The sequence below is a fragment of the Pseudorasbora parva genome, chromosome 14 (assembly GCF_024679245.1).
Source record: "Pseudorasbora parva isolate DD20220531a chromosome 14, ASM2467924v1, whole genome shotgun sequence".
In the NCBI taxonomy this organism is placed as follows: Eukaryota; Metazoa; Chordata; class Actinopteri; order Cypriniformes; family Gobionidae; genus Pseudorasbora; species Pseudorasbora parva.
Genome location: NC_090185.1, coordinates 31,776,839 through 31,791,710, shown reverse-complemented (window position 1 = coordinate 31,791,710; position 14,872 = coordinate 31,776,839). Strand labels below are relative to the sequence as shown.

At 38.4% G+C, this 14,872-nt stretch overlaps 1 protein-coding gene across 1 annotated transcript; it reads right to left on the bottom strand.

The window, feature by feature from the left end:
- Positions 1 to 2,236: 2,236 nt before the first annotated feature.
- sec13 (SEC13 homolog, nuclear pore and COPII coat complex component) lies at positions 2,237 to 14,766 on the bottom strand. Its single transcript, XM_067416289.1, has 9 exons — positions 14,612 to 14,766; positions 13,312 to 13,356; positions 13,119 to 13,234; positions 12,895 to 13,046; positions 12,673 to 12,806; positions 8,154 to 8,287; positions 7,498 to 7,618; positions 7,191 to 7,337; positions 2,237 to 2,696 (listed from the first exon to the last, which is right to left on the bottom strand). The coding sequence occupies exons 1-9, from the start codon at positions 14,612 to 14,614 to the stop codon at positions 2,586 to 2,588; spliced, it is 963 nt and encodes a 320-aa protein (XP_067272390.1). The 5' UTR covers positions 14,615 to 14,766; the 3' UTR covers positions 2,237 to 2,585.
- Positions 14,767 to 14,872: the final 106 nt, after the last annotated feature.

Here is a 14,872-nt window from a genome sequence, read left to right as displayed (position 1 = left end):
CCAACATAAACAAAAGTTTGGTCTCTTTTTAAGACTACCAGATTATTACTAAAGCAAAATACAACATTTATACTTTAAATTTAAAAAAAAAAATTATATGAAAAGTATATTTTCTAAAACATGTTTACTCACAATTTATGAAATTCAAAGCCATAAATGTGAACAATTAAAATCTCTAAAAGTAGAAATCAGTAAGATTTTGTTTATGCACAGTACCAAATGCTTCCACTAGATGAAATGAGTCTCCCATTCATTGCCAATGCTGTTATTTTTGACTATGAACAATACAAGTGACTGTTATTTTCAGGATCATTTAACCTTCTTGAATCATGTACATGAATTTTTTTTTTTTTTTTTTGTGTGTGTGTTCACACTGCAAGTGCCAAAACCTTTACCAAGTCTTTCCAATGAAGTAAAGAATTAAAAAAATAAATAAATAAATAAAAATATTTGTTGGTCAAAAATGACAGAAGAAAACGTCATTACAATATATTTGCATAATTTTTGGGACACCTGCCTTTAAATGGGTACATGGAATTTAATGACATCCCATTCTTAATCTGTAGGATTAAATATGGAGTTGGCCCGCCTTTTGCAGATTTTAAAGCTCTTCTGGGAAGGCTTTCTACAAGGTTTAGGAGTATGTTTCATTAAAAATTCCCATATTCTTCTAGAAGCGCATTTGTGAAGTAAGGCACTAATGTTGGATGTGAAGGCCTGGCTCTCAGTCTCTGCTCTAATTCATCCTAAAGCTGTTCTGTCGGGTTAAGGTCAGAACTCTGTGCAGGCCCATCAAGTTCCTCTACACCAAACTTGCTCATCCATGTCTTTATGGACCTTGCTTTGTACACTGGTGCGCTGTCATGTTGGAACAGGAAGGGGGCATTCCCAAACTGTGCCCACAAAGTTGGGAGTATGAAATTGTCCAAAATGTCTTGGTATGCTGAAGCGTTAAGGTTCTTTTCACTGGAATTAAGGGGCCAAGCCCAACCCATGAAAAACAACCCACACCATAATCTCCCTCCACCAAACTTTACACTTGGCACAATGCAGTCAGGCAAGTACGGTTCTCCTGGCAACCGCCAGACCCAGACTCATCCATCAGACTGCCAGACAGAGAAGGGTGATTGGTCTCTCCAGAGATCACGTCTCCACTTCTCTAGAGTCCAGTGGTGGTGTGCTTTCCACCACTGCATCCTACACTTTGCATTACAGTTGGTGACATAAGGCTTGGATGAGCTGATCGGCCATTGAAACCCATTCCATGAAGCTCTCTATGCACTGTTCTTGAGCTCATCCGAAGGCCACATGAAGTTTGGAGGTCTGTAGCTACTGACAGTGCAGAAAGTTGGCTACGTTGCACTCTGTGTGCCTCAGCATGCGCTGACCCCACTGTGATTTCACAAATGGACATATTGCACAGGTGGCAACCTTTCACCGTACCACGCTTGAATTCACTGATCTCCTGAGAGTGACCCATTCTTTCACAAATGTTTGTAGAAGCGTCTGCATGCCTTTATACAGCTGTGGCCATGGAAGGTAGCCTGACAAGCAAGACCCACATCAAGATGTTTGGTCTGTAAACTCACCATTGACAGCTCAATCCGAGGGGCAGGATAAACGGTTGTCTTTCAAACTCCCTCTGCACGCGATAGGATAGCGCTACAACCAACCAGCGCAACGAAGGTGAAACGGAGCTCGTTGATAGATTAAACATTCGCCGTATCCGGTCGGCTAAACTCCGAACACATCTTCCCTTTTTAAGAATGACTTCAGTGCCGTTCTTTGTTCTTTTCTCAGAGAAAAGCTTAACTCCAAGTCTTCCAGAGTCGCGGTCAAAGCTGATTCGAAAGACCGCCGTTCGCCAGTTTCTGTGTTTACTAGAAGCACGCAAACGCAACTCCGCCGTCGTCATTATGGCCTCGCCCACCTACTCTATACACGATGTGATTGGCCCGGCAAGAGTTAGGGGAATACAGCTCAGAGGTCTTTTGAGAGTTGCTAGACGACACTCGCGGGCAGATTAGATTTGCTGCCGCTAGGGTGCGTCTAGATTTCTAGGCTACATGGAAGTGATTGGAACACCTGAATTCAATGATTTGGAGGGGTGTCCTAATACTTTTGGCAATATAGTGTATAAGGGTTAAAGTTAATTAACATGATTGTTGTATAAGATATTTTATATAGAATTAATGTCAAATTGTAAAAAAAAATTATAATATAATAAACAGGTTAGTTACAGTTTAGTGTAGAAAACTTTATTCTTCAATGGTCGTCCAGGTCTTGAAACACACCGATGTCCAATGCGGCCGATACATTTGAACAAGCTTTCATTTATCATAATTTTTTTCCTTCTCAAAATAATTGACATGTTAAGATTTTTTATAAACAATACAAATTAGCTCAAACATCTGGTTTAGAGATTAACCAATGGAAATGATCTTTAAAAAAAAAAAAACATTTTCGGCACTGCCGCCTGGGAGTGAGATGCCCTTTTAATGTTGGAGAAAAGTCTTTGAGGGCAGAAGGGTGTCACCCCGCTCTGATTGAAGGTGCTCCACCACCGGCGAGAGAGGAGATGGGCTTCACTGCTCGTTCTGTTGGCTGTCTGTGATGGAGGTCACGGCACCCTGGCCTTTGTTGAAGTCACTGATACAGGCCCACTGTCCATCCACTGATTCCTTCCACAGGGTCACCTATGAGCAGAAGACAACGGGAAACAATGTAAACGACAGTTTCTTTAAAGCAACATTCTTTGATTCATAATGATGGTAAAATTTACTAACAATTTCTCAGGAAAAATTGTTTCAACACAATTACAGCGAGCTAACAAGGCATCGAACGCCTCCTAGAATCCCTGCGTACACATCATTAGTTAAAAAAAAAGAAAAAAAAGTGCCTACTTTAGCTCTGTGGAAGCACCTAAAGAGGACTGCATTTAACCTGTGTGTATTTACAAAGCCCTTTTGCATTATTAAGCTGTCTGTTTTATAAATGCATCAGATAATGGCACGTTCGTCTGAGAGTAAATGGCTCGACCCGCCGCTTGCCGCCGTGAATAATTACAAGCCAGAGCATCTCACCGAAAGCGTAACAACCCAGTCTTCATTTAAATAAGGGCCGATGTCGGGGACAGAGTGCTGGGTGATATAACCTCAGTCATTAATTCCTGAACCTGAGAGTGCTTTAATACTCAGGCGCTGTAAAATGAGTAATGACGCTGGGTAAATCGCTGCTCTGCAGGGCTGTAAGCTGCCCACATGCTCCAACGGCAGCATCTTTATTCCGTAATCCCACGGGGACGAGAGCCAAAGACTGTCAACATAAGTTTCATGGTGAAAAGTCAATGAATCACAATGTCAAAGCACATTCATGGCCTGTCCTTTAGTTGGTGACCGGGTGAATCATGTTTGCGTTTGACGCACAACAAATAAACAGTGTTGATATCACAATGAGTGTGCGCTTTATTTGTCATTGGACTAGTTTGATGATTAATTTTTGAGGATGATTCTTAAAGGGACACTTTAAAATGAAAATTCTGTCATCCTTTACTCACCCTCAAGTTGTTTCAAACCTGTGTGAATCTCTTTCTTCAGCTGAACACAAGAGAAGACTTTTTGAAGAATGTCAGTAACCAAACGGTTAAAGGTGCACTATGCAACTTTCCGTCCACTGGAGGGTGCCTATTCTAAACAAAGGCGTAGTTTGATGATGCAAAGTTTGAGCGCAGTATCTTGGGACATGTGTTCTTCACCTCACAGCCGGTCGAAAACAGGACACAGGCAGAAATCACGTTCATGGATGCAGTTATTAACGTTACTGTAGTTAAGCAGAGCAGGACCGAGTGTTGTGGAGCTGAGCACAGCTGCTGGAGCGATTGTTAAACAAACACACGGCTCGCGAGTACCGGGACTTTTATTATGACGGGACGGTACACAGTCGCCTGCACTGATCCGGTTATGATTATGAGGTAATGCAGCTCTGTTTATCATATTAGATACATTTAAGTGTGTTTAAAATGATGTTATGACGTTACTCCGTGCGTTCACTTGTTCACACTGCTAAGAGTAAAGCGCTCCTGCAGAATAAAAGCCGAAACCGAGGGTAACGCAGATATGACGCAATTGACAGGCGACTTCCTCAAAATCTATGCTATGCTGAAACGTCCCGGTCCTTAGTTAAAACAGCAATTTTCTCACAATTTACAAATAGTTGGAAACATTTGGGATATTTTAGGTACTCAACTGAACAAAATATATAATACCAGCCTAGTGGTTTTTGGATATTTTACTGCAAAAATACTACATAGTGCACCTTTATCTGGAGCCATTGACTTCCATAGTAGGAAAAAAAAATACTATGGAAGTCAATGGCTCCAGTTACGTGTTTGGTTACTGACAGTCTTCAACATATCTTCCCTTGTGTTCAGCCGAAGAAAGAAATTCACACAGGTTTGAAACAACTTGAGGATGAGTAAAGGATGACAGAATTTTCATTTTAAAGTGAACTATCCCTTTAAAGCACCTGCTATTTAACTTCAATAGCAAAAAAGATGTACATTGTAATGAACCGTTTTTTTTCATAAGGCTATGGCCTTGTTTTGCACTTTGTGCAGGTGTATTGAATGTTGCTCAGCTGTGTCCATGAAAAGCAAAAGCTTTGTTGTAAAATCCTTGTAACGTTTAAGGGTATTTCCCATGAATGGCGTCAACGCTGGTGAATGCATTGAATCAATGTCATTAATTTCTAAAGGGAATTATGATGCTCCCCACGTGCATCAGTGAGCCTTGGCCTTCCATGACCCTGTCGCCGGTTCTCCACTGTTCCTTCCTTGATCAACTTTTGATAGATACTGACCACTGCAGATCGGGAACACCCCACAAGAGCTGCAGTTTTGGAGATGCTCTGACCCATTCGTCTAGCCATCACAATTTTGCCTGTGTCAAACTTGCTCACTTCCTTACGCTTGCCCATTTTTCCTGCTTCTAACACATCACTTTTGAGGACAAAATGTTCACTTGCTGCCTAATATATCCCACCAAGGTGTCGTGATGAAGAGTTAATCAGAGTTATTCACTTCACCTGTCAGTGATCATAATGTTATGCCTGACTGGTGTATAACAATAGCCTAACGAGCTTATTGTCAGATTTTTGTTCTGTTTACTTCACTTTCTGTTTCAACGTTCTGTTTGGTTTCAGTTTCTGGATACGTCCGTGTTTTTGTGCCAGCTGAAACATAACACTTATTAATGTAGCAATAAACAAATCGAAACAAATGCCGATAATACCGCAAACCGCGCTATTGAGCCACTCAAAATTACAGCAAGGGAAATTCCTTCACCCCTACTTCACCCCACAAATATTAAAAAGTAAATAGTATGCAAGTAAAATATATTTGGGTAAACATTGCTCATTATTATAATACTATATATATATATTAGTGGATATAAATAAAATGATAATTTATTAATATTTAAAATATTTTTAAACTATAGTGTATTTTTTGAGTTCTCACTTTAAACATTTTGAATTTAATTTGTGACAATGGCTGATTAAAAAAAGTCATTTTTAGTTTCATTCAAAAGTTTAGAGTTTTTTTGATTTTATTTTAAAGAACTTAACACTTATATTAAGCGAGGATGCATTCAAAAGTTTGCCAGTGACAATAAATACAAATACATTTATAATTACCAAAGATTTATATTTCAAACAAATGTCCTTTCAAACTGTTTTATTTCTTAAAGAATCCTAAGAAAAAGTATAGTTTAAACAAAAATAGGTTTAGTGTTGATAATAATAATCAGAAATGTTCCTTGAGCATCAAATCCTCATATTAGAATGATTTCTGAAGGATCATGTGACACTGAAGACTGGAGTGATGATGCTGAAAATTATTTTAGATTGTAATAATATTTTACAATATTACTGTTTTACTGTATTTCTGCTCAAATAAATGCAGTGAACATTTTTAAAATGCTTTTGCAAGAAGTTTCATTACAAATGTTTGCATTTGTGCTCCACAGAAGAAAGTCTTAATTTGGAACAACACGAGAGTGAATAAATAATGCCATTAAAAGAAAACGCCACCGTTTTTAGAAATAGGGCTTATTCAACTCCTTTCCTACATTTAGATATGTGGGCAAATGCATTTGTCTCAGTGCATGCATTGTTTTAGTTTGGCAGGGTCGCCGCTAGCTTAGCTTAGCATAATGAATGGAATCCTATGTTGCCAGCTAGCATGTCCCGAATAAAAGTGATAAAATAAAATAAAAACTAATTACGCTAAGCGAGTGGCGACCCTGCCAAACGAAAACAATGCATGCACTGAGACAAAAATGCTTTTGCACACATATCTAAGTTCACACTGCAAGTCTTAATGCTCAATTTAGATTTTTTTGCTCAGATCAGATTTTTTTGTTTGGCTGTTCACACATTACCTTTTAAAATGTGGCCTATAACTGATTCCAGTGAGAACTATTTGAGGTTTCAAACTAACCCGCATGTGCAAAAGAACAATATCAATGACATCAGACGCAGCACGCTGTTGCACTTAAGTTCGGGAGGTTATAGAGGAAGTAAGCATTTTCGCTTTTATTTAAAAATGTTTGTGTAATGGAAGCCATAACAGTAATGAGCAGGAGCAGACGAGGAGAAGAACGAAAAGAAAGAGAGCAAATTGGTTATTTTGTCCCTTTGTCTCGTTCCTTTGGCACTGAAGCCACGTTCTTCTGTGTCCGCGTTCTTTCATTTTGTGTGCTATTATTTCAAAAGGGGAGCGGTTACGGTAGGAACCTTCTAGGTTAGCTTGAAATGAAGTATCTCCCCATATCCTAATTAGGTCTAACACCTCACTCTCCCTCCATTGACTCGCTTTTAATGTTATTGTCTGTGTCTAGGGCTAACTCGCCAGCGCATAATTGTGACAAATGTCGAGATTGACGTAAAAGTCGCATCAAATCTGCCTTGGTTGTTCACACTGCAGCCGCATTGGAAAAAATCCGATCTGGGCTAGATTTGAGTGTTCACACTACCTCTGAAGAAGTCTGACCTGGTCACTTGACCCCAAAAAATCAGATGTGGGCCACTTTTGCCTGTGTGAACAGGGCCTAAATGTAGGAAAGGAGTTGAATAAGCCCTATTTCTAAAAACGGGGGAGTGTTCCTTTAAATCAATATTTGAACGGTACATACTTTGTTGTCCCCTCCTGACACAGCCAGAATGTTTCCTGTGATGGACCAGCTCACGTGCCACACCACGTCGTTGAATTTGTGAAGAAGTTTGGCAGTCCAGGTGTTACCGGCTGGGTCGTCACACGTCCAGATAAACACACGACCATCCTAGGTTATAATATAATATAATATAACAGACGTATGCGTTATGCAGACGCCATTATACAACGCAACGCATATTGCATTCAAGGTATACATCTTAACAAAAGCATTCCTTAAGAATCAAAACACTTTAGCGGTTTGAACAAAAGCACTTGGCTGTGATTACCTGTGAGCAGCTGGCAATTGTGCTCGAGGGCAGACCAATGGAAGGAGCCCAGCCGACATCTCTCACCCAATCACTGTGCGCCTCCAGCTTCTGGTCCTCTTTCCATTGGCCGTCCTCTTCTCTGGGGAGAAAGTATGAATGTCAGCACATAACTCGACTCAAAGACAATGAAAGGCACTGTATTTCCTACTCAAATTATAATAGAATTTCCCATTTCACTTTTGAGTGGACTATTCATTTAAAGTGCCCCTATTATGCTTTGTCAGATATTACGTTTCATTCAGTGTGTAAGAGCTGTTTGTGAATGTAAAAGGTTTTAAAGATTGAAGTACGCGACAATTTAAGTTGTCTCCTAAATGAAATAATCGATTCTGAACCAATCAGAGCAGAGTAGACCAATCAAAAAAGAGAAAAAAAACCAACATTTTTACATATTATTGACTACTTTGATAAAACAGTCAGCACCAATAAGAATGTAGCGCACTCAGCACCATTTATATTATATTTCAATATATATCCCCCCAAATCAGCATAAACTAGCTTTTAAATCTTTTTTATTATTATTATTCTATTAAAATCTGTGTGGGTCTATTTAAGTGTAGTCGCTGACAGCAGGTGCTCGTCACGGTGCGCTGTAAAATAAGAGCTGCACTCACTTCCACAGCTTGACCAGATTGTCACAGCCTCCAGACACAAATCTCTTGATGTAGTTGGGCTTCTGTCCTGTTGGCTGCTCAATAAGACTTCCTGGGACAACAGCTGGGGCCCAACTCACAGCGTTACAGCCGATCTGCCATAGAGAAACCACGGAAAAACTCAAAGGCCAGGATGAAGAGCAAAAATTGGGTCAGTCTTGTATGACATACACCGTACTCGACAGAAGCCTCTATTTTGAATGTATTGTCCAATCAGCATTCAAGAAATCAAATATTCGTGATTAATTGCATCCAAAATAAAAGTTTGTGTTTACATAATATATGTGTGTGTACGGTGTGATTATTATGTATAGGCCTATATAAATACACACATATGCATGTATATAAGAAAAATATGTTATATTCATATATAAAATATATATATATATATATATATATATATATATATATATATATAGTATATGCAAATATTTTATAATGAAGGTGTGTATATTTATATAGGCCTATACATAATCACACATAGTACACACACACATTATATGAGACAAACTTTTATTAATTGATTTTAAAGCACTAATTTAACATTTTCTAAAGAGCCTACACAGATCAAGCCCCTATAAACATATTAAATACAATTTCTCATAGACAATAAATAAATAAATAAATATATAAGGATTATTTTCTGCTATATTTTATCCTTTCAAAGAAAGAGTATATACACACACATTACAGATTAACTGCAAATTATATACAGCTGCAAGAAAAAGTATGTGAACTGCTTGCAGAATCTGTGAAAATGAATTCATTTTAACAAAATAAGAGACGTTTACGTTTTTACATTCAAAAACATCATAACTAATAAGTAATAGTCTATTTTCTACACTGGTTTTGAGGCTCTCTCCTGAACGCTGGGTTTTGATGGGCGTGACGCACTGGAGACTTGGAAGTAAACGCCCACGGCTAGGATTGGATAAGATTTGCATATTTAATGAGCTTCAGCTCCGCTGTCATATCTACCCCCTGTCAGTTCAGTTCACATGAGGGAGGGATTATTTTGAAAGCGCCAACCGGAATGATTCGCTCAACCACAGGGCTGGTAAACTTCTTAATCAAACAAACACAATGCTTTATTTCTCATCCACCTGATTGATTAGAATAATATGATTGATTATAATATTATTTTTGTATTACTTGTCCCGCCCGATCAGTGGATACAAGGACGAACCACACACACACACACACACGTGAGTGCACCCTTCAAATGTCAAGTCAAGAGAGAGTAATGTGTCTGAGTCCAGCGTGCTAAAGGTATGTTCTGTTAAAAACAGTACGCATAAGCAAAACGATCTATAACAATGCAATACTATTGCATATAAAAACACGTTTTACTCACATAAGTGTGTTGCACCATTCCTCCTGTCGGATCCAATATAGAAGAAACAGCATTGTGTTTTAATCTCAATGTGCCTACAAATCCAGCTCGACCGGAGATTTGTTTACAAACGATCCCGCGGTGAAATGAAGGGAGCAACCCTAATGTCTTCCCCACGTGAGCTCAAACTTCATTAAAAATAAAGTTCAACCACGCATTCCTAATATTTGGATCCGAAGGAAGCTTATGCAACTACTGTTCTTCCCCAACCAGGAAAAGCGCAATATCTTGCTATCTTCTTCAGCATATTTACTGCTGCTGGCTGGCGTGATCCGATCAGGTCCATGAGTCGGTGGGCGGGGCTACTGAGTTAGAAGTGCTTATTATTCTGTAGAGGCGGCGTTTCACCACTAGATGTTGTCAGGATGAAGCACACGATCGTTGTCTGGGCCTGGTGTCTATAAAAACTTTTCTTTGACTAACAAGGAAGTTTTCAGCTCTGAAACTTACAGGATATTATTATTACCATGACTTTTTATATATCAAAAGCTCAAGGGAAAGTTGTTTTCCCAATTCATCACCCCTTTAATACAGTGTGTCGTTTCCTGATAATCCACGGCTGTGTGAGTGTGTCCCTTGTTTGTCCTGATCAGTTAAAGGTGCAGTGTGTAATATGTATGACTATTGACAGAAATGTAATATACATAACTATGTTTTCATTGGAGTATAAAGACCTCACATTATATGTTTTTATTACCTTAGAATGAGACTTTTCTATTAGGGGTGTGCACGAATATTTGAATATTTGATCTGTAATTAATATTCAAAAACTAAATATATTATTCGAATTTTACTGCGTTGATTTGCTGTCTGCACATGCACTAAATCCATGATAAATCCCTCTAAATCTCGCAGTTATAACTATATCCGCTGGGTGGCCCTGTGGAGCGGGTTAATAAGTTGAGTGTATTTGATCACAATGTCCTCGTCTGCCTCGCGGTGTTTGGAATTGCTTAGATGAAAATTTAAAATGATCTAACAAAATGGAGTTACTTTTGATGAAATCAATAAATGAAACAGAGTTAACATAATATCACCACCACAAACGATAATCACATGACATCCAAACATGAGGAAAGCCAGCGATCACTGCGTTCACGAGTGCAGGAAAGCCCATCTGTATGTACCCCGAGTGAGAGAGAGATAACTTTTGATTGCAAAATGATCTGGAGACAAATGCTTCCTTTAAAGTTTGTTGAGGGTTTAAAAACAGAAAGTGCTTCACTCAAACTTCACTTAACCGTTATCTTCGTCTCCGCAACGTCTGTCAGTGGCGCATTTTCTCACCCAAGAAAATCATCATCATAATGTTATAGTTTCTCTCAACATGAAAATGTGAAAATACAAACACGACAACCGTATACCGACTCGTGTGTGTGTGTGTGTGTGTGTGTGTGTGTAAGCTATGTACGTACGTTCTGCATGATAACTAACACGCTCTGCTTTATTGGCGTTTCTTTACGCTCGCGCTTCTTGAGCTTATAATGCTTTTGTTTTTTAGGCATTTTTTTTTTTTTTACACACTGTTTAATGTTTTAAAAAACGTAAGATATAACGCAAGCGTGTTGTGTATATTGCCTAATCATAAGCTTGTTCAGAAATGGTGAAGACATGTTGATAAAAAAAAAGTCTAATTTTCTCAAAAAACCCCAGTCAAATAATCAAATATTTATTTTTATGAGCCCAAATATTCGAACACAATATTTCGGGAAAATGCCCATACCTAGTTTCTATCTACACACACCACGGGTCCCCTTCCAGTGAAATCGCCCTTTTGCATTGTGTTTCTACAGTAGACCTTAACAAACTGCCAGATGCTCTCACCGACAACTGCATTTTTGTTCTGTGTCGGACCCCGTAGCTTCTTTATGTGTTTTGAAAGCGAGGGGTAGGGGTGGAAGATTGCAATTCTCAACCTCACCCCTAGATAAATTCACACACTGCACCATTAATTTTAACTTCCTCTTCAGTTTTTCAGCATCATTTGCATATTTCAACCCTCTCCAGCAGTAACTGTATGCTTTTTAGATCCATCTTTTCACGATGAGGACGATTGAGGGACTCAAACATTCACTTATGCTCCACAAAAACATTAAGAGTTGGGGGGTGAAAACTTTTTGAATTTGAAGATCAAGGTAAATTCTTGTGCTTAATCTGTCTTCCAGGAAACATCTAAGTATCTTCTGTTGCTTCAGGAGGGCAGTAATAAATAAAAGAAATTGATAATTAAAATTAAAAAATTGACATAATCCTGTGCAGAAGTTTTCACCCCCAGGCTCTTAATGCGTCTCGTTTCCTTCTGGAGCTTCAGTGAATGTGTGAACCTTTTTTAATAGTTATGTTTGAGTCCCTCAATCGTCCTCATATCTCAGAATCATACAGACACTGCTGGAAAGGGTTCACATATGCAGAAGATGCTGGAAAACTGAAGGATTTGCAGGACCTGGAGGATTTTTCAGAAGAAAGTTGGTCAGTTTAACAGCTCAGGACCAACAAGAGACTCAAGAACAACTATCACAACACACACACACACACACACACACACACACACACGGTTCACTATTGTACAAACTGTACATTCTATCCCACTACACTGCCCCTATCCCTAAACCTACCCATCACAGGAAACATTCTGCATTTTTACTTTCTAAAAAAAACTCCTGTGTGATTTATAAGACTTTTGAAAAGTAGGGGCCAATGGCTGGTTCCCACAATGTAGGTGATCTCAGGTTTTACTATCCTTATGGGGACATTTGGTCTCCAAAATGTAATATAAACAAGGACACACACACACAAACACACACACACACACACACACAACCGTGGATCATCAATAACGACACACGTTATTAAGAAGCAACCGTTCATAAACTTTTGAACAGGGTCATTAGAATAAATTCTGCTTTTAGGACAGACTTCAGGATAGGACACATTCAGGACGGACCTAAATAAAAAATAACAAATTTTGTACGATCCTTCTTATTTTGTTAAAATTACTCACATTTTCACAGATTCTGTAATCTGTTCAAAAACTTTTCCTTATATATCTTTTTTTTTTTTAAGATGTCACATGAAGGCTAAACTCACGGTATGTGCGTTGTTGATCTTCTTAATATCCCAGTGTCCGTCTCCAGAACAGGTCAGCACTGAAATCGCACCGTCTGAGCTGCCGCAGGCCAGAATCAACCCGAAGTCGTACGGTCCCCAGCAAACGGAGTTCACTGCAGGAGAACAGAACGTGTGATTGCCCACAGCGGGATGCATTCTACGGCACAGTGTTCAATACGAGAACCAAAAGCGTGAAGTTACCCGAGGAGTCGTGGCCCGTGTACTCGTACATCTTATCCCAGGTGCCGTTCTCCTCCTTCCAGACGATCACCTTCCTGTCGTACGAGCAGGATGCCAGGAGGTTGCCGTACATTGGGTGGGCCCAGGCCACCTGCCACACGGGACCTTCATGGCTGCCATAAGAAAGTTAAGGTTAAAATCGACTTCACAGAAACCCTAGTTTTAGTTCTTCGCGCTTCACATACCCCCTCAGATCGGCCACAAGGATCTGCCCTCCGTTCTTGACGTCGAAGATCTTCACAGAGCGATCAGAGGAGCAGGTGGCCAGTCTGGTGCCGTAATAATCCATCTGAGCGTCATGCTGGACACAGAACGACAAATCAGAGTCACGGTGTCCAGAAAGATGCAGTAAAAGTAAAGATGGATGGAGATACTCACGATCATGTCCTCGTGCGAGGTGTCCACTGTGTTAATGACCGAAACCTGAAAGACACAAGAGCACAGATGTGCGGACATGTCAGTTAAATGGATATTGGCTGAAAACACATTAATGATTTTTTACTTTAATGTGCATCAGATTAAACTGTGATATCAAGAGTTAAACAATTTGGACACGTTACTATTTGAAATGTTTTTGAAAGAAGTATCTTATGCTCATCAAGGCTGCTTTAATTTGATCAAAAACACAAACCAAAAAAAACTGTAATTGTAAAATAGTATTACAATCTAAAAAAAAAAAGTATTTTAATATACTTTAAAATGAAATTTATTTCTGTCATCAAAGCACTTTCAGCATCATTACTCCAGTCTTCAGTGTCACATGATCCTTCAGAAATCATTATATGATGATTTTTAAATAAATCATCATATAATGATTTCTGAAAAATCATGTGACACTGAAGACTGGAGTAATGATGTATTATCATTGTTTGGAAAAAATGCGCTGCTTAATATTTTTATTTTTTAATATTATTATTTGTATTGATATTTTATGACCAGTGTTCATTTTGTTCAGGATTCATTGATGAATTAAAATGTTTAAAAAAGCATAATTTATTCAAAATAGAAAGCTTCTCTAACAATATATCTCTTTAGTATCACTTTTGATCAATTTAACACATTTTTGCTGAATAAAAGTATTCATTTCTTTCAAAAGAATAAAAAAATAAAAAAATACTGAATGGTAGTATATATATTGCTAGTTTAAATAAATGCTGTTATTTTTATTCATCAAAGTATCCTGAAAAAAGTATCACAGGTTATGAAAAAATACCGTTTCCAACATTGATAATAAATCAGCATATTTGAATTATATTTTGGCGTTTTTTTCTGCCTTTACTGATATTTTATTTAATAATTTATATAACCTACTGAATAAAATGTTTGAATTAACTGACAGCAGCATACATAATAAATATAACATTTAATTAGTTAATAGCTTATTAAACTCGGTTCCAACATAGCCAAAACTGACCGAGAATAATAAATTGCGGTAGAAAACCTGAACCAACATACCACCTTTTTTTGTTAACGTAATCCTTGTCCTTAAACATAATCAAACATAATTGTTATATATTATCAGAGCTGTTTTATAAAGAGTTGAAAACCGAATCATATCTAGATAACGTTAAGTCTTTTGACACGTAAAAAAATAAATGTCATTTTCCATCCGGTCGTTTATTATGAAATAAACAGAATCCGAGCATAATCAAACCCAAGTCAATAAAGTAACACTCACCATATTTGCCTATATCCCTCCTACAAACACCTTCAACACCTAAAAACCGTTCTGATCTTCAGAAATGTAAATACTGATAATATTTCCGACGTGGCAGACTGACCGCCCAGTGCGGACTGTATTTCCGTTGCTAAAGTGTCCGGGTGGAATAAAAACAAGGTTCCGCTTAATTCTTCCGTCCCGTCCTGCAGTTCACATTGATTGCTGCAGAAGGCGGCAAAGCGAGTTAAATTAATATCACCCATCTCTATTTATAACTTT

Excerpts from the sequence above, each read along its gene's own strand:
- sec13 (XM_067416289.1), bottom strand. Across the intron at positions 13,235-13,311 it reads CCTCGCACGAGGACATGATC|CATGACGCTCAGATGGATTA; the intron begins GTGAGTATCTCC and ends TTCTGTGTCCAG. Across the intron at positions 13,047-13,118 it reads CTTGTGGCCGATCTGAGGGG|CCATGAAGGTCCCGTGTGGC; the intron begins GTATGTGAAGCG and ends TTCTTATGGCAG.